Source organism: Hyperolius riggenbachi, chromosome 6 (assembly GCF_040937935.1).
Source record: "Hyperolius riggenbachi isolate aHypRig1 chromosome 6, aHypRig1.pri, whole genome shotgun sequence".
Classification (NCBI taxonomy): Eukaryota; Metazoa; Chordata; class Amphibia; order Anura; family Hyperoliidae; genus Hyperolius; species Hyperolius riggenbachi.
This window is the reverse complement of record NC_090651.1, coordinates 243149556-243170559: the sequence shown is the minus strand read 5'-3', so window position 1 is coordinate 243170559 and position 21004 is coordinate 243149556. Positions and strand designations below refer to the sequence as shown.

General features: G+C 42.2%; 1 protein-coding gene across 1 annotated transcript in view; it reads right to left on the bottom strand.

The window, feature by feature from the left end:
• Nucleotides 1-3972: 3972 nt before the first annotated feature.
• ILVBL (ilvB acetolactate synthase like) overlaps nt 3973-21004 on the bottom strand; it is a 64783-nt gene continuing 47751 nt past the window's right edge. The window contains exons 11-16 of the mRNA XM_068242767.1: nt 19043-19157; nt 16735-16904; nt 7991-8061; nt 7384-7455; nt 5599-5704; nt 3973-4560 (exon numbers count right to left, since the gene is read on the bottom strand). Of these exons, the coding sequence (XP_068098868.1) occupies nt 4382-4560; nt 5599-5704; nt 7384-7455; nt 7991-8061; nt 16735-16904; nt 19043-19157 (713 nt within the window). The 3' untranslated portion in view covers nt 3973-4381. The remainder of the gene's footprint in view (nt 4561-5598; nt 5705-7383; nt 7456-7990; nt 8062-16734; nt 16905-19042; nt 19158-21004) is intronic.

Below are 21004 nucleotides of genomic sequence, written 5' to 3'. Positions count from 1 at the left end.
GCATTTCAAATAAAATAATTCTTAGCATAATGTACCACCCAAAGAAAGCCTAATTGGTAGCGGAAAAAACAAAGTATAGATCATTTCGTTGTGATAAGTAGTGATAGATATTGGGGAATGAAGGGGAGGAGCGCTGATAGGTGAAATTCCTCTCATCCATAAGGTGAAAAATACCCGTGGGCTGAAATGGTTAAGTAAAAATGTGCCTGGATTTATGCTGGTGATTGTGTAGGAGTCTATATACAAATTGTCGATATAGCCAAAAATTCAAATTTGCAACTCCCAGCACTGATATTTTGTAAGTATTTAAAATCGGAGGATGATTGATGGTGTACAACTGGCTCTGTCAATGGAGAAATCTGAAGATAAATAAGTGGCGATTTAAAGTAAACCTCCACATTTCTTGAAAAAAAAAAAAAAAAAAAACCTCTTCTCCAGGTTTTATAAATGGAAAAAAATAATGTTGCAGGCAAAGGTAATCCTACTTGTTAAAAAAAACCCAGCTAACATAAAACTACCATTCCTTCAAAACACCATGACAAACGGCTTACTTTCATGCCCCAAAATTGACCTTAGTCTAGGGATTAATATGCACTCAATGCATCATACATTTGCCTGGTTTATAAAAGTATTGGTAAGTTCAAATGTCTCTTTTTTTCATATCATAGCAGAAGTGTAATATTTAAAGGATACCTGAACTGACAAGTAACATTATGTGATAAACATGTGTATGTACAGTGCCTAGCATACATTTAATTTGAGAGACAGAAAAAAGGGACAAAAGTATGAGTTAAAGTTCCAGAGCTCTGAAGGACAATTTCTCTCCAGTCAAACTTTGGATTGTAGCGCACGTTTTGCTAATAACTAATTACAGGCTATAAAAAAACTCTTGAGTGAAAGCAATGGATAAAAAGACAATCATTTAAGATAGAGACTAACATCTAAGACGGTCATCATTCAGCGGAGACAATAAAAACATAAGAAGTGAAAAAAAAAAAATGAGTTTAAAGACAAATTAATACTGAAGGATATCAAGAAATGCATGCCCAGAAAGCTACTGGCTGCAGCTGCTGTACAGTGCAAAGATACAGGGAGCGCAGACAGAACATGTGACACTACTTCAGTTTCTGTTCTACTGGCTCCAGTCCAAGACATGAACAAGGGGCAGGGCAGCCCAATGGAGGGGAGCCTGGCCAAACGGAGACCTGTAATGTCAGGCCCCTCAATACACACATTCACATATTTAGTTTAACATTTTGGTGGTCAGTTAAGGTGTCCTTTGATAACATTTAAAAGGGAACCAGAGATCCTGTAAAGAAAATAAGTTATACATACCTGAGGCTTCCTCCAGCCCCATACGGGCTCAGTGTTCTCCCCAGGCTCTTTTAGCTGGGTGCTCCACCCGGCTAGATTTGGTGACCACCCCGGCTGTCATCGGCTCACCTCTTCACCTCCTCCTATGCTGTAAGCAGAGTTGCCCTGCATTTTCATCTCGCCCCACCCGGCTACTTTTACATGCCACCCGGCTGAAAAAAAATTCTGGAGAGAACACTGGCCCGGCTGATCGATCCCACGCCGCCATCCAGCGTTGCCCGCAACTACGAGAACCGACTCATCGGAGCCAGGCTACACAGGAGAAGTGCGCCCTCTATGTATCTCTGCATACACTGCTGCAGAAATACGCAAAGAGCGCACCTCTGCTATGCTAGACTGGCTCCGACTGGCGGCAGAGCGGGGTCCCGGTTCTCATAGCTGCGGGCAGCGCTGGACGGCGGCGTGGGATCGATAGCGCGTATGTGGCTGGAGAAAGCCCCAGGCATGTACAACTTATTTTCTTTACAGGATCTCTGGTTCTCTTTAACTAGGCAAACATTATTTAAAAATGAAAGTGGAGTTTCTCTTTAATAGTGAATTCAGCATTCATCAGTTTACAGACTGGTCACAAAGGAATTAATGGAGTTAATGGAAATCACAATTAACTGTGCATATACAGTAAATATTTCAGACTGCCCATAAATCAATGTACTCATTCTACCTAGAGTATATATGCCACATGTTCAAAAATACAATCAAGTAAAAAATAGAGCATCTTTTTAGTAAACAGATATACTGCAGTCATTGGGTATCTTTTCAATAGCAGTACTTTATCTTCAGCACAGTCGAAAGGATAAATGTAAAATGGAGGCGCCCAATAAGTATAAAACAATAAAAAATATAAAAAGGAGAGGTATGGTAAGCTTACCTCTCCTGTGATGAAGTAGCACATGTAGCAATCAAAAACTCAATTAAGATTTTCAAGCATTTATTGCACAAAGGGTTCAGACAACGGGTTTCTTGGGTATCTCCCACTTCATCAGGCCAATAAAAACCATCAAAAAGAGCCTCTTAGCCATAATGTCGAAGTCTACTTTCGGCAAAGAGGCACTTTCCTCCGTAAGCCATATTGGTGGTTGCATTTCCTGCAACCCGAAATTTGTAAGTATTATTTTACACATATTTATCTTTGTGTATATACCTATTGCACTATTGGCTCCTGGTATTTTTTTTTTGTGTCTTTCCGTTCCTCGGTTTCTTTGGTCCACCCCACATCAGTCAGTAAAGAAGTAAATTCAATTTATAATAAAATATTGTGTCAAATGACATTCAAAAGCATTTATATTCCATTTCAGAGCACAGTTTACATGATTTTTCACACCTTATCCCAGTGAAAGCAGCCATTTTGTTTGAACAAATTCAGCCAGTGGAAACAGTGACATAATTGGAACACAAGCTAAAATGACTATAATGTTTTTAGGTTTTCATTTTCCAGAATTGCTACGCCACTCCTTATCACTGCATAGACCAGGGCCGGATATACCATAAGGCACTGTAGTCTCGTGCCCACAAGCGCCTTATGATGGAAAGGCGGCTCACTCCCTCCCCTTGTGCCTTCCTCTCTAAGTAGAGTCCCAAGCAAAGCGTAAATGAGAGGTTAGTCACTCAGCTCTCTGACGAGATCTCCCTTCAGTCTTAATACTCATTACTGAGGGTACCTCTATGCTAAGAGACACATGTAGTTACCCATGATGGGCAAGGGAAGTAAAAAAGAAGCATGAGCTAAGCCAGTCAAAACACTTGGAGTGTGGTTTCGGTGGGAGTTTGTAGGCTCATGGAGGGCGAAGTCTAGAATACCAGGACATCTGTGTGTAAATCCGGGCCTGGCATAGACAAATGACAAGTGACAGACACCCAGAATACTGCCACTTTTCAGTTCATTAGCTTTGAAAATAAGATATGGATGGTCTTTCCTCAGACAACCGTCTCTAGACTGGTTGGAATATTGGATTGGGACCTCCTTTAAGGGACAAATGAATGAATTACTCTTAAGCTTAGGACATTTACTGGCTACAGATCATTACAGCTACATTAAATTACAAAAAGGTCTGCATTAGTGATCTACTTTTACAGAAACTTAAAGGGACACTACAGCTAAAAACTGTAAAATTTAAAATCTGTGCTAACATATACAAATAAGGAGGTCACTTTTTTCCAGAGTAAAATGAACCATAAATTATTTTTTTTCCTATGTTGCTGTCACTGACAGTAGGTAGTAGAAATCTGACAGAAGTGACAGGTTTTGGACTAGTCCATCTCTTTATTGGGGATTCTCAGGGATATATTTATTTTCAAAAGCACTTCGTGAATGGCAGTTGCTCTGTCCAACTGCCAAAAAACTGTGTAGGGAGCAGGGAGGCTGGCCAGCATCATTGTTTAAAACCTTTTTAGGCAACATCTTTATAAAGAATAAAAGCCTTGCTGAGAATCCCCTATGAAGAGATGGACTAGTCCAAAACATGTCACTTCTGTCAGATTTCTACTGCCTACTGTAAGTGACAGCATTATAGGAGAAAAGTAATTTATGGCTCATTTTACTAAGAAAAAAACCACACTTATTTGTATATGTTTACACATATTTTAAATTTTACAGTTTTTCACTGTAGTGCCCCTTTAAACGAAAATACAATTTCCAACTAAACAGGATTAGGGCCTGGCTCATAATTTAAAAGTACACATAAATGTCTAATTGAAATGTTCAAGTAGTCTCTACCCCTCACTACCCATCAGCAGCATGTACTATACTATACAGTAACTGGTCCATTTTAAAGTAGCAGAACTTGCAGGCTGTGGTAAGCTATCTAGAGCCACAAGGTGTTTCACTATTAAACACTGAAATATCATGTGTAAAAAGCCAAGGTTTTTCTGTTCATTCTCCACACTCTCCCAGTTCTGAGTGACAATGTTTACAATGATTAATCAAGATTATTCAGAAGTTCCCAAAGTTGAGTCATTGAAAAAATATATTTTTTAGTTTCATAATCTTCGCCTTTTAAAAACACCACCCCTAAACAGAAATTGAACCATCTCGGAAATTGGTCCGACCTATCAGCACATTGATAAGTGTGGGTTTCCCTTTGTTAGCCGCCTCCTGTGCTTCCTTGATGATGTCAGTGATTCGGCCTTCATCTTCCCGAGTGACCAAGAAACCTTTACCACCAAACCCTTCCACCACTGCATGGTAATCTGTGAAAAAAATAAACATTCTTGATGCAGTTTATGCCAAATATTTTACACCAAAATGGACAATTTCTCATATTCAAAATGCTACGTTAAGTCTCAATAAACTCAAAACTTTGTTACAACTACTAACATAGAATATATGGCTGCATAACTGTTAAATTGTTCCAGCTAGGTATGCAATAAGCAAGTGAAAGCAAATAAGAAGAAAAGAGTATCCCTTTGGAAAAGTTGCACTAACAATTCAGCAGGTAGTAATAATGTACAGTATGTATACAAATGACAAAACTTTAATCCATAAACACCACATGATGCTATTAAAACATTAGGGCACAAAAACCATGACTAACACATGATTAAAACTCCCCATGGGTAACCAACAGCAATGGTAATAGAAGTACAATTGCGTGTGTAAACAGAATATAAAAATCCCCAGGATTAGAAGGGCAACTTCTGGTTTATGCTGACCACTAGTGTTGGTGTTCAAATTCGCAACATTGTTCTGAATTCACATGAACACCACATTTCAGCACCATTCAGCACTGAATGGTCAAAGGTAAGCTCACTTGTGCTTCACAGCATGTTTCATGTGACTCCATACTTTCTCCTTCCAAGGCCGAAATGAGGTAGTATTGGAGTCATCTGAAATGTGCCGTAAAGTGTAAGGAAGGGAACTCTCCCTGACCCCGGTTTAGTGCTAAATGGTGCTGAAGTGTTGTGTCAGGTGAATACTTAACGGTGTTCCAAATTCAAACACCAAAACTACTGACCACTAGTGAAGTGTGAGGGCAATCATGTATTGTGGTGGCTATGTAAGGGACGGTATGAGTCTATCAGTGGACCCCCGTATGAGCAGAGGTCATTATATGCCTCCATAGCTGAAGGCCAGGTTGAATTTCTTGATGCTTTCACATGAGTCACACTGCAGATTACATGACATTATCTTGGTACTTGAGTCCATAAATACTGAGGTATAAGTAAATAAAAGTGCACAACATAACAATGAATGGTTTACCACTAGACCAGACACAGAAGAAGACCTACCATTGTAAGCCAGACTGCAGGCGACATTGCTGCCAAGGAGAGGAACTTGTTCCCTGAAAATCTGACTCCAACAGGCATCATTTCCGACAAGAGCAATGACAGGAGTCTGAAAGTAGTATTATATGGAACCACATTAGCCACAGGCAGAAGAAAATAGAAGAATTATTCTAGAGAATACTTGTTATCTGTTCCTCGGATATATTGGTACTGTATTACATTATGCCCGATAACATACCTGAAGAAGAAAACTCTGATCATTAAAAGCTTGGATCCAAAAATATATGAAGTCAGTGAATGAAAGTCAGAGACAGCTACACATTACTAAAATAATGAACTCTCCCAACAACATTCTGGTAAAGTCTATTAACTTGTCTTAGGTGAATCGGTTTCCAGTTGTGTAAGTGTATGTACAGAGTGATGATTCAGCCTTTATATTCAAAAAGAGGTTGCTACCATTAGTCCTAAAGTCGAGAACCTGGTATTCTCATTTGAATTTACACTAAATGGGTTACAAGTTATTGTATTGCACTGCATAAAAACCAACCATGTGGTGTGAGTGTGTAAATAAAGTGCGAACAGAGATTAACATTTTATCCCTGAAAGGTAGATTTCCTCAGCAGAATCATGCTAATGTGAGGCTGAAATGGAGTAATGGTGCCACAACTTTCTCCATTGTAGAGAAGCTGAATAGGGGGATTCCTTGTGGTGGTTTCTGTGAAAAAGCAGGATGAGGTTCATTGACTCTCTACCACAGAAAATGTCAGCCATGTCAGACAATGATACTGGAGTCTTTACAAGCGCTTTGAATCCGACAAGAGAAAGGCGCTATACAAATACTGCCATTATTATTATTTATGCATCTCAGGTGGCAGATCTGAATCAGGTTCATCTTAACTTCTATAATTCCCTCCCCACCCGCATAAAAAAGTCTGTTCTGTGTTGTTACTGAGGATTAATCATGGGCTCATCACTTTGATCAAAAAATAAAATAAGTAGGAAATTGCAGATTATCCAGCTGAAAAAAAGTTATGTGTTATTTCAGTGGGGAAGGTGATGGCAGCCGGTTTCAGGATGCAACGGGTACAATTGTGGACTACATTGAGACATTTTAGAAAAATACGTTGCCAGCTGGAAGAGCTCATCAAGGAAGACAGGCATAGGGAATTGGAGAAAGACAGTCTACTGCCCACAAACAAACTGTACCCACAAACACTTTTCAAGCTGCCACCACCGTCATCCATTTCTGCTTTCCTCACCTTCTTTCCCCTCTCAAGTATTTACCGTACATTTAATGAAACAAACAAAAAAAAAAAAAAACACCTCACTTTTTACAAAGTCTGATATCAGGTTATCTGTTATTAAGTGGCTTGGATACAATACTAAGGTTAAAAAGGCCCACAGCACTACTGGGAATGTGCTTACATGTGAGAGTGGCTTGTGCTAAAAAGACATACTTCTAAAAGCTCCTCATCAATGTGTGTGCCGAGACTTGGTCATTTGACTTTTAATTGAAATGTCACCGGACATTAGGTGATGAAATATACCCAAAAGTGAAAATCCAGCTATATTTTTTTTCATAGCAATAAATATCTCAAATAATTTACAGCTGTCGGCTGCTACTAACATTTACCCCCAGATATCACAAGTACAGATGAGTTATTCTCTAAAGAGAATTTCTACCGAAATATTTGGCTAATTTTAGCAGCTGAAAAATAATTTTCAAATTTAAAGAAATGTTAATCTTTTTTTACAACCATTATAATTATTTTTCTAATAATAGACTACCTTATGGCGAGTGTATGTGTCAAACTCCACAATACTGTATCCTAAAGATCCATCTCCGAATATAATCCAGATCTTCAAAACAGACAATAAAAGAAAGAAAAAATATTTATGCACTGACTAGACATTACAAGTCAACAGCAGCAGCTAATAAGTAAAACAGATCAGAAGGTCACAGTATACAGTTCTATTAATCTTCCATCTACTGTAAAATATCACTGCATAAGCCCCACTTCTCCCATTGCATGTCTGTAAAAGATAGTATACATTATCATATATCACCTCTCCTCCTGCTAAACAATACAATGCACAGCCAACTCCAAAGGCCCAGCATTCAGCTGCTGGTCTCATCTTAGAGCAGTTGCTGTATCCCTTCATTATACACAGTACTGCTATAAAGCTCTCCATAAGAAAACCACTCATAGCACTGGTGAGCTTATAGCATTTAGTAACTTACAATTCACTTAGCATTATTCACTTTTTTTTTAGATACGTCAATTAATGCAAGATTAATTGTGTGTGCAGAAAAGCAAAATGTACTGTCACCAATGCGGTTTTTGTAAACTGGCCCCACACATTCATGAATGACAGCTGTTTCATATACGGATACCTCTGATTCTGGGCGGCAAAGTTTAGCTCCTAAGGCAAATCCTCCTCCAACACCAAGGGTACCGAAAGCACCTAAAAACAACATATTTAAAGTTAAACTTTTATTGACTTGTTTGTAGAAGTAATTTAAATATGTGTATCTGCAAAATGACCATCTTATTCTAACAGGTTTATAAAAATACCTCTTGTCAAAGAGGCACGGACATATTCAGAGTTTAGATCCACTTTAACAAACAACATTTGTAAAGTGCTTTTCTGCCATAGGATTTAAAGTGCATAAACATGGCTCAGACCAGTAAATGGTTAAATGGTAAATTGTAGCATAGAGAAGAAATTCTACAAGTATTGAAGATTTGGCCACCTGTTTAGCCTGGCATTTGCAGAGTATTCTCCATTCTACAGGTAGCCAGTGACGTGAGCAAAGAATCGGTGTAATGTGAAAGTGGTGAGGTTGGTTTGTTAGCAAACTGGCTGCAGCATTCTGTACTAATTGCAGGCGGTACAGATCCTTATTTGGAAGGCCCATATAGAGGGCATTGCAGTAGTCCAGCTGTGATGTGATGAAAGATTGAACTAGTGAAGTAGGGTTGGAAGATCCTCTGGGGGAATAAGATGTTTAATTTTTGAAATGTTCCTCAGATGACAGCAGGGATACTTGACTACAGTGGAGATTTGGTTTCTGAAGCTTAATTTCCCATCAAGTAGCACACCAAGGCTGCGCACAAGGTGGGAGCTACGTATTTATGTCTGAATTCCCTATCCTCGTTGGTGTCGATTTAGAGTAAGGCCGATTTGATGCCCAGATCTGGCCTCAGACATCAAGGACCTCAGGTTTGTCAGCACTCAGTTGTCGTTCATCCATTCCTTTAGCTCAGCTAAGCAAGAATTTTTAGAGTTATACCAGGTTTGATGGACAAGTATATCTGAGTATAGCAGTGGTACATTAGGCCATGTTGTTAATTGTACCAAGTGGTACCATGCAGATGACAAATAGCAGGGGGCATAAGATTGAGCTTTGTGGCACTCAAAATTTTAGAGGTGTAGGGTTGGACAGGACAAATCCTAGGGATACGCTCTGTGTTCTGTCAGTCATCTGAACCACTGGAGGACTAAGCCACTCCTGCAATCTGTTGAGCAAGATTTCATGGTCAACTGTATCAAAAGCTACTTAAAAATCCAACAGGATTAGGATGGAACATTCCCCTCTGTCCCTTGCCACGAGCAGATTGTTGCAGACCTGGATGAGGCCTATTTTACAGCTGTGGGGTTTCTTGAAGACAGACCCTAGAAGGTCTAAGATGTTGTTTCCTGTAAGTCTGGCTTCAAAGTTGCAGATAGACAGCCTTTTCAATAAGTTTCCCTAAAAAGGGGAGGTTGGAGACGGGTCTGTAGCTGCTCATTACATCTGGTCCATGGAAGGTTTTTTGAGAAGGGGCTTGATTATTCATTCTTTTAGAAAAGGTAGGAAACCTCCCTGCTTATGAAATGCTGGCCCAAACAGGTCAGGTCATGTCAGCATGAGCTTAGTTGGTCCAGGACAAGGGCATTTTGCAAGTGAGTGTGTTAAGGGTATTTTTCTGCAGAGTACCCCCTAGTGTTATAGGCCATGTGAGCTGGCACAGCTCAGAGGGCAGAGCCTCCAAATTCCCTCTGTTCCCCCAACCTGCACAGAGGAATTTCTAGACTTTATGGAGCAGTGCTTTACATATTTGACCAGTTCAACGATTTAAAATTATTTGTCTGTCCCTGGCTGAGATCCTGGTGGTGCCTGGCCTGACCAATGCTGAGTGAGTGAACACATGAGACATACAGGTATTTGTGTTCAAGCACAACTACACAGTGATTTTTTATATACAGTTGGATGCAAAAGTTTGGGCAACTTTGTTAATCATCATGATTTTCCTGTATAAATCGTTGGTTGTTACGATAAAAAAGGTCAGTTAAATATATCATATAGGAGACATCCACAGTGATATTTGAGAAGTGAAATGAAGTTTATTGGATTTACAGAAAGTGTGCAATAATTGCTTAAACAAATTAAGCGGGTGCATAAATTTGGGCATTGATTCCAAACCTTTGCAACTAATTACTGGAACTCAAATTGGCTTGGTAAGCTCAGTGACCCTTGACCTACATGCACAGATCAATCCAATTATGAGAAAGTATTCAACCTTTTGCCGACCACGGACGTTGAATCAACGTCCAGCAGGTGGTGCTACCATTCTGACCGGACGTTGATTAAACGTTCGCGCTAACAAACCGTCCCGGCGCGATCGTGCGCACCGGAGAGGGGAGATTAAGCTGTCATATGACAGCTGGCATCTCCCTACAGTGATCAGCAGCCATCGTGTATGGCTGCTGATCACGTGATCACTACAATCGCTGTTGGATCGTAGTGATCACTTTGACAGCTGCGGCGGTAGGGGGGAAAAGAAGAGGATCCACTCACCTCCGTGACGTTCCAGCGACGATCGGCGCCCCCTCTGTTCTGGCCGGCATCTCTGCTCCGTCTGACGTCAGCGCCGGGTCCCGGCTTGATGACGTCATCAAGCCGCGACCCAGACCTGAGCGTCATTTGGAGAGGAGATGCCGGCTGGAGAAGAGGTGGCTACTGCGGCTCATCGCTGGAGCCTGGAAGCTGAGTGATGGCTACAGCTACAGGAGGACACCTGCCTCCATGGGGGACACCATGCCCAGCCAGCCACAGACGGGATCCGGCTGCCCGACCCCCCCCAACCGCGCCCCCCCCCCCCTCCATGCAAATTGCCCTGGTCCTTAAGGGGGGTTAGGCGGCCGGTCCTGAAGTGGTTAAGGGGGTAAATTTTAAGTTTCCCTCCTCTTAATTTTCTCTGAAGAGTAGCAACATGGGGATCTCAAAACAACTCTCAAATGACCTGAAGACAAAGATTGTTCACCATCATGGTTTAGGAGAAGGATACAGAAAGCTGCCTCAGAGATTTCAGCTGTCTGTTTCCACAGTTAGGAACATATTGAGGAAATAGAAGTCCACAGGCTCAGTTCAAGCTAGGCTCGAAGCGGCAGACCAAGAAAATCTTGGATAGACAAAAGCAATGAATAGTGAGAACAGTGAGTCAACCCACAGACCAGCACCAAAGACCTACAACATAATCTTGCTGCAGATGGAGTCACTGTGCATTGTTCAACCATTCGGCGCACTTTACACAAGGAGATGCTGTATGTGAGAGTGATGCAGAGGAAGCCTTTTCTCTGCCCACAGCACAAACAGAGCCGCTTGAGGTATGCTAAAGCACATTTGGGTAAGCCAGCTTCATTTTGAAATAAGGTGCTGTGGATTGAAGAAAATAAAATTGAGTTATTTGGGCATAACAAGGGGCATTCTGCATGGAGGAAAAATAACAGCATTCCAAGTAAAACACCTGCTACCTATAGTACAATATGGTGGTGGTTCCATCCTGCTGTGGGGCTGTGTGGCCAGTGCAGGGACTGGAAATCTTGTCAAAGTTGAGGGACACATGGATTCCACTCAGTATCAGCAGATTCTGGAGATCAATGTCCAGGAGTCAGTGACAAAGCTGAAGCTGCCCCAGGGCTGGATTTTTCAACAAGACAACGACCCTAAACACTGCTCAAAATCCACTAAGGCATTCATGCAGAGGAACAAGTACAATGTTCTGGAATGGCCATCTTAGTCCCCAGACCTGAATATAATTGAAAATCTGTGGTGTGAGTTGAAGAGAGCTGTTCATGCTCGGAAACCATCAAACCTGAAAAACTAGAGATGTTTTGTAAAGAGGAATGGTCCAAAATACCTTCAACCACAATCCAGACTCTCATTGGAACCTACAGGATGCGTTTAGAAGCTGTAATTTCTGCAAAAAGAGGATCTACTAAATATTGATTTCATTTCTTTTTTTTTTTTTTTGCACCTGCCTAATTTTGTTTTAACAATTATTGCACACTTTCTGTAAATCCATTAAACTTCATTTCTCTTCGTGCGTGCGTGCGCGTGTGTCTCTTATATGATATATTTAACTGACATTTTTTTTATCGTAACAACCAATGATTTATACAGGAAAATCATGACGATTCACAAGGTTGCCCAAACTTTCGCATCCCACTGTACATATGTAATGAATAGCGGAGATGCCGCCGCGCGGTCTGGCGGCGGGGCGGCTGTCTCCGCGTTCAGACCGGCGGTTTCCGCACAGCAGAATGCGTCTGGTTTGTCTGGACCTCCTAGTGCACACAGATGGAGAGCTGCGCGCGCGCTAGAAGGCAGGACCTTTATGCCAGCAGGAGAGGTATTAGCTGATCAGGCCAATCAGCTGATTCCAGCGGAACTCCTGATTGGCTGAGTGGCTGGGGGCGGCGCTGAGGAGCGCTGGAGTATATATATATATATATATATATATATATATATATATATATATATATATATATATATATATATATATACACACACACCAGTGTTCTCCCCAGAATTTTTCTCCAGCCGGGTGGCATGAAAAAGTAGCCGGGTGGAGTAAAATGGGCGTGGTTATGACATGGGGCGGATAATGGGCGTGATCCATCCACCTCGGTACTCATCCCTGCTGATTGCCCGGATTTCTCCATCCTCCTCTGCCAGCCAGTGGTGTGCATGCCAACCACTGTGGGGTGGGTCCACGGCGAGGCAAATTCATTTACATGCAGGGTAATGCTGCAAATAACCCCTAATGGAAACTAGCCTTCATGCAGAATAAAAATTTTGAATCATCGATTATATATTAAAAAACAAAATTCATTGCCCAATAGCTGATTAATCACATGCCTCCAGATTCAAGAATCAAGTAGTCACATGAATCCAGGTAAAAGAATCAAGTATTCCTTTGCATCAAGATAAAATAGCCAATTTTTTATTAAATAGCTAGGTGCCTCAAGATAAAATTAGTAGCCAAGTGTCTCTATATACAAAAATTAAACAGCCATATTCTGTAAGCCACTGGCTAGTGCGATTTATGTCACAGAGATCTGGCTGGTGCTGGGGATCAATTGGCAGCCAGTAACGCTAATTTACTAGTTGGAGGTGTGTGTGGTTAATGCATTCTTTAAAGTGTACCTGAGACTAATCAAAGTGCTGTATTTATACTTACCTGGGGTGTCCTCTAGCCCCCTGTGGACCGTGTGCTCACTGTCCTTATATAGGCATTACAGCACAACTGGGCCACGGAAGGAAGAGACTAGGCCAGCCAGCGGAGGACCAGAGCGGCCCGGAAGGATGGCGTTGGAGCCCACGGACCACAGGTGGCTGGAAGAATCCTCAGGTAAGTATAAATGCAGCACTATGATTAGTCTCAGATTCTGCATGTTGTTCCCCCACCTGCACTGGTTGAAGACCAGATGGCTAGTTTATTGATATAATACGCCATGCTTTTCTGAGAATAGTAAAGCTTCAAGCAGGAAGTCATTTAGCAAATAATAGAGGCGTTCTTAAGGTGTCCATCCATCTAGTGATTTGGATAATTTTATGTAATTAAATTAAAACTGGTGTCACAACAAGCCTGCCCAATCAATGAATCAACAGATTCTGAGCCAAAACCAATATCACAATCGAGCAAGCTGTAAAATTTCAGACCAATGTTGTCAATCAGGTGCGTGAAGGAAAAGGCGTGTAACATCACACATACACCAGCCATGTGCAACATGAATTCGGAACCAGGAGCAGCTGCAGGGGAGCAGATTAACATTTGGATGGGACAGCAATGGAGAGGATGAAGCAGTGTCATAAAGTTGTTCAGTAATCAGTCTGCAGTGTATGGGCAGCCAATAGATCTCTCTCTGATCAGAGAGGGATCTGTATCTTGGTCGATCTGCCCATACAGCATAAAGTGGCAGTGCAGCAGTTAATGAAAATAATATAGTAAATGATAAAACAGTGCAACAGTAAAATACAGTCATACAAGATAAAAAAAACAAATATAAATCACTGAGCAGCCAAACGGCTGAACAGCGGAGAAAGTGCTATGTACAAATAAAGCAATACCAGCCAGAGTGAGGAATGCAGAAAGCATTGTATAAACAAAGTGAGAACGGTGTGCCGTTACCTGCATCAGGCACAGTGAAATGAGAAGCAGAAACGCAATGGAATGTGTGCTTTAAAGAGGAGGGGGGTGTGTGTGTGTGTGTGTGTGGGGGGGGGGGGGGGGGGGGGGGGAGTACAGAGAAGAGTGTCTTACCAAAAGATTAATGACACCAGACCTCCACGTGCAACATGAGCAGAGCCATGGGCGCGGGACGGGGCAGAGACAGATGACGTCGCAGCCACTACAGAGGATGAGTGACCCGTTAGGCAGACTGCAGAATACAGCTATGCTGCAAACAGGCTGCGTGCTTGGCTGAACAGAACCTCATGCTATCTAAACAGAGAGCGTGGCTGGGTGAGATATACTGCACTCCTGTAAATACACGTCTGGCAGATACCTCGGTTCTTGTTTGAACGGAATAGAGGCTTCTGTGCGCCGGACCGATCCTCACTGGTTATTAACCGAGACAACACCGAATCCCACCAGCATCATGACTTACCGCCAGAACTACGACAAGGAGAGCAAGGCTGGAGTCAACCACATTGTGAACACGCTCCTCCATCGCTCAGGTTCGCCATATAGCAGCGCTAGGACCCTCCTTGGTGACACCACACCACGTGACTGAAGTGCGGGTCGGGTCGGCGAGGTCTCCTATTGGCCGGTGGGTGGTGCAGACGCGCATTAATTTGTGGAAGACGCTGACTCCTCCCGCCCAGTACACTGTGAGCTTGAAAAGTGTCCCCTGCTCATGGCTTTGCGGCGGCCATTTTCTTGAGGATCGCCGCTCAGAGAAAGTGTAAATACTCAGAAAAAAGGCGGTGGTGGGGTTTCAAAACAGGCGGGCGGTGGCTCAAAACAGCCGGGCGGCCCGCCCACTTAATAAGTCCTGGGGAGAACACTGCACACATCTTGCCTGTCAGTTGCTGGTTGTCTGCCGTTGCGAATACTTACGTGTGAGCACTCAGACCCCAGTCAGATCCCACAGTGTGTTAGAACCAGGTGGACCTGGGAATTTACACTTAGCCAGATTACACTCTTGTATTACTGTGTTATACTTTAGACCAGTTCCAGGGTGTTGGGACCAAGGACCTCACACCCAAGCATAGGATACTGTGTTATTCCTTAGACTAGTTCCAGGGTGTCGAGACCAATGACCTCACACCCCAGACTAGGATTGTGCTTTATATCTGTTATGACCATTTGCTCTGTCGACCTCTCTCTTGCTTTCTGATTCGGTACCTCTGCCTATCTGTCTACCAGTTGCCAAACTTTGCCTGTACCCAGTTACCGAATCAGACTTCAGTCTTTGTACCTTATCTGCTCGTGTGTTGCCGACCTGGCCTGCCCGGCCTTCCTGGCTGTCACTTCCTCCGAGTGTTCAGTCTGTCTGTACTACCCGTGACACTATTCCACCAAGTGTCGGTTAGCTGCAAGGACTCTTACTCCTCAGAGTCCTACCTGCAGTGCAGCCAGTGCCCTCTACCCCATAGGAGTCCCTGGCTGCAGTACAGTCTGATTACCGGTTTACCAGGGAATCACTGGCTGCCAGATTATCTCTATTAGGAGATAGTCCCTGCACAGCCGAGGGCCACCTGCTCCTCAGGTGGTCGCTGGCTAAAGTATCTGTGTCTCCCGCCTCACGGGAGATAGACTACAGTTGCACCAAACACTTACACTTCATTAGGTGTCCAGAGGTTAGTCATACTTGTATTATTGGTGATTATGCAGATCATCCATAATCAGGTATACATCTGTATTGTTGATGATTCTGCAGATCATCAATGATCAGATTCGCTCTGTGTGCTGACACAGATCGTTACAACATAGTTGCAAAATGTTGTGTCACTATGCAAATGGAATTTGCTTTTTATAATGTACTAAGCCTTTCATTATCCACCCAGGTTTGTACCCTACTTTAGAGAACACCTTGAAGGATTATGGTGCTATATATAAATGATAAAAAAAATGTAAAGAGTTATGATTATTAGTGAAGTGACTTTATTAGATAATCTACTCTTCTTTAGAGTCATTATTACAGGTGCTTAAAGCAAACCTGTGATAGGGAAGAGGCATAAAATTTACAGTAACTACTAACTTACCTCAGTAATGGAAAGCCTCTGGATTGTTGAAGGGGCTTCCCAACTCTTCATTAAACATACCATTCTTGCACAGGAGCCTTTCCTTCTTGTGGGCCCACTCACTCCCAGCCACGTACAAGCGCATGTGAACTAGGCATTAATGAGAAACGTCTGCACATGCCTAGTAAAATGAAGCCGCTCAGCTGGGCTTTTTTACTTCTATGCACGACTGCTTTGTTCTACTGGGCATGTGCAGACATTAGTCTTAGGTGCAAAGTCCGGAGGCTAGTACACTACAGGAGTGCGGCTACAAGAAACCCATTGTCGAACAAATGAAGAAGGACCCAGTGCTGGAACGGTCAGCTGTAAGTGGATCCGGGAAGCCTCTGGATTATCCTTTTGTTTCCACACTGAGGAGGTTTCGGATTTCACTTTTATTTTCCACTTAAAGGTCAGGCATGTCTGATGACTTTTGATGCCCATAGTTACCAATTATACTCTCCCTTTTATTCCTCCATGTTGCTTTTAAAGATGGTGAGATCTGGTTGATCTGAGCAAACTAGGAAAGACATTTTCAGCCATGAGATTGTTGCTTCAGATCACAGGAAATGTGAGGCAGTTACCTGGGTCCAGCCAGCGTAGTGGTCCTCTTGGGCGTAGGATATAGGCTGCACTACCCACAAAGTCCCCTCCATCTGCGACAATGATGCTGTCCTCTGCCATGGCTTCATCTACCATATGTAGCACCTTCAAGGGGTTCAGGTGCCTTTCTGTTTTCTCTTCAGCCTTCTCTCTGGAAAAAAAGTAAATCTTATGTGTAAAGGCAAAAATTGTTGTCAGGATCCCAGAAACCACATCTCAAACTGCCCAGCAGTTCCAGACATATACTGTATATAGAAGCACAAACACTTTTTTCACAAAAGAAAACTAGAGATAAAGATTTTAAATAATCTCTATATATTAATATTTAAAGAGAATCTGTATTGTTAAAAATCGCACAAAAGTAAACATACCAGTGCGTTAGGGGACATCTCCTATTCCCCTCTGTCACAATTTCGCCGCTCCCCGCCGCATTAAAAGTGGTTAAAAACAGTTTTAAAAAGTTTGTTTATAAACAAACAAAATGGCCACCAAAACAGGAAGTAGGTTGATGTACAGTATGTCCACACATAGAAAATACATCCATACACAAGCAGGCTGTATACAGCATTCCTTTTGAATCTCAAGAGATCATTTGTGTGTTTCTTTCCCCCCTGAAGGGGGAGTGCATAGCAGAACCACAACACTGAAGAACTTGGCAGCCTTCCAGACACAGGCCGACAAGTCTGACAAGGGAAAGATACATTGATTTATTACAGAGACTGTGATAGTACAAAGTGCTGCAGTAAGCCAGAACACATTAGAATAGCTTTTGGAACTTGTAGGATGATAAAAAACAGGATGCAATTTTTGTTACGGAGTCTCTTTAAAGTACACCTGAGATGAGCAAAAAATGAAAAATTTATACATACCAGGGGCTTTCTACAGCCCCCTTTAGCATGATCTTGCCGTCCTCCTCCGCCTCCTGAATCCTCCACTATGGCTCCTTGTAACTTCAGAAGTCAGGGCTTACTGCGCATGCACGTCCGCGCTCCCATTGCCAGGAGCATACTAAGAGATCCGGGGCACTTTTGGGCACTCGAGTCGAAAATGGGTGTGGTCACGCTCCAGCCAAGGGAGCACGACAGTGGAGTGTTCATGGCCGCACTGCACCTGTGCAAGCTGGCCGAAGATACTGGGAGGATTGCGGAGGATTCAGGAGGTGGAGGAGGAAGGCGAGGGACAGATCAGGCCGAAGGGGTCTGGAGGAAGCACCTGGTATGTACTACTGCGCAGGCACAAAACGATGCCGGCCACGGGAGCAAGACAGGGGAACATGTGCATGGCAGCACTGTGCCTGCGCCGACTGGGCAAAGTTAACGGGAGGATTGTGGAGGATCCAGGAGGCGGAGGAGGACAGCAAGGGAGCGATCAGACTAAAGTGGGCTGGAGGAAGCCCTAGGTATGTATGAATGTTTTCTTTTTATTCATCTCAAGTACACTTTAAGTGTATTAACAAACTGAATTACACAGACATAACTGTTTACCATGGTGATTCCCAGATCACCATTCTGAATCTTTAAGCCCCATCCACACATCCACTTTGATTTGCCAATCATTGACCAATTTTACCATGTCCGTGTTGTTTGAGGGTCAAAAGTATTTGAATATTACAAGCAAATTGTGTAGGTAAGCTCTCATACTATGGGGAATGGGTGAGGTTGGCCAATGATTCGCCAATTAAAATTGGATGTGTACCAGGCTTCAGAGTGGCCTGAGAGTAGAGATAGTTATTACTGAAGAGCAGGTAAAACATTATGGTAATGGTAAAGCACACAGAAGCTGTACAAGTGGTATCAGTAACGTCTCGTAGACACACTAGATGGAACTTGACAAAGGCAGCCATTGGGGGCCGCCTTGGCCAACAGTATAGCATGGGTATAGCTGCCCAGATACACCGCCTAAAGAACTGGATTATCTTGTATGAGCGCATTTTTCCCTTCCATACCCTACCTGTCGCAAGCTAGTCTGTTGTGCACCATCATCCTCCCCCCCCCCCCCCTCTCCATAGCAGTTGTTGCTACATAAATACACAGTCCTAGTACACTCAGCTGCTGTCTCCGTTCTAATTTATTTCACATTATTTGTACACTGTTGTGAAGCTAAATGCCTGTTTGAAGGTAACAATGTCCAACTAACATGATGCATTTCTACAGTTTCAGAACCTCACTCAGTGATGCTGAACAAGTGCTAACTGCTTTGTAACTGAAAGCTTGGATTAATGATGGATTCCCTGGAAGCTAAATGCTATTACCACAACAATGGATCAGATCTCAGATATGGATACATTACTGATTGGCTTTCTCTTTCTTTTCATCTCCTGACTTCAGACCTTCTGCCCAGTCTTTGGGACTTGTGTATCCTCGAAGTCCTTCTGAGAGACGGACGATGAATGAGCCAGCATCTCCTAGAAAGGTATGACAGCATTACTGGTTAAAAACACATTAATGTGTGAGGATCAACACGAGAGAAACCTGGAACTAATAATACTTTTGATGACTATTCTTACATTATATACAAAAAACATGCAAATCTGACCTCCCTTTATTACTCCAGTGCCAAGATGAGGAGCTTTGGTACAGGCCTCATATGCACTGCTCATTAGTGGGAAAACAATAGCCCAGATGCTAGTCATTAAATGCCACAGAAGCAGATCTTAATGTGGACTGTGCAGGATGTGCAATGTATGGGGCTGCGAAAGTCAATGGACATATACATACAGTGGAGGAAATAATTATTTGACCCCTCACTGATTTTGTAAGTTTGTCCAATGACAAAGAAATGAAGTCTCAGAACAGTATCATTTCAATGGTAGGTTTATTTTAACAGTGGCAGATAGCACATCAAAAGGAAAAATCGAAAAAATAACCTTAAATAAAAGATAGCAACTGATTTGCATTTCATTGAGTGAAATAAGTTTTTGAACCCTCTAACAATAAAAGACTTAATACTTAGTGGAAAAACCCTTGTTTGCAAGCACAGAGGTCAAACGTTTCTTGTAATTGATGACCAAGTTTGCACACATTTTAGGAGGAATGTTGGTCCACTCCTCTTTGCAGATCATCTCTAAATCCCTAAGGTTTCGAGGCTGTCAGGCATAAAATCAATTATTTATTTTTATGTAGTAAACAAGTAATAAGGATGCTAACCAGATAATCCAAAAGTTAAAATCGCTATTACTTTTCTTGGTAAATGATCATTCCCTAGTTTACCTGACTCTTATTTGGTACACACAAAATCTGGTACACAAAAAGGAATTTGCAGGGCATGCTGTGTTGTCTTTTTTTGCTTCTCCAATTCCCCTTCAGACTCAACTAATGCATCCTGATTGGCTGAAGCCTCTTTCCCTCCTGCTTTCCCCTCCCACACCTCTGTTCCTCTCTGATTGGCCAATATTTCTCATGCTTCTCAAGCTAGACTCACACAATGACAATGCACTTTCTATTGTAGAGCTCGGTAGGAGTGTCTTAAGACTGTGTGTTTGCATTGTCCGCCCTCCTCCCAAAGTAAGGGAGGAAATGACATCAGTATTGGCTTCAGTCAGAGGGCATTAATACGGTAAATTCCTGAAACAGAATTCACTGAAATCAAAACGTGGACAGTGCAATGTTATGTACGTAGAGCAAGTATTTATCTACTTATATATGTGTTTGTTTGTTTTTGAGATAGTATGGCTGACAGCTCCTCTTTAAAAACATTTTTGTCAGTAACTAGTGAGTACAGTAGTGAGCAATGCACGTCACTCACTATCCCCTCAGTAAAACTAGGCAAATATGAATCGATTAAGTTTGATTGACTTTCAGTTCAATGTACAGGTTACATAAACGAAGGCTGCAAGGCCGAAAGCTTGCTTATTTTTATTCATTTTTAGTTAGCCAATAAATGGTATCATCCTGATTTAAAACTTCTTGATAAAAATATCAATAGTTGATCGAAAACGAATCTGTCGCCTGCACGGAAATGAATGTTTTGTCAATTATGTAGTGAAGGAAGCTCCAACAGAAGAAAAAAAAAAGCACATTAAAAGGAAGTACATGTGCACATGCTACTGATTTAGATGAAACAAATATCGATCGAAATTGCTCAACCCCCCCCCCCCCTTCTTTATACACTTATAAAAATTTTTTTTTTTTTTTTTTTTTTTACAAACCTGGCACTGACCAAGTGTGTTTTGCAAAAGGGATTTTCATATGTACAACAGGATAAGGTAGGAATCTGTAATGTTAGTAAATTAATCCTTGCAATGTATGGACC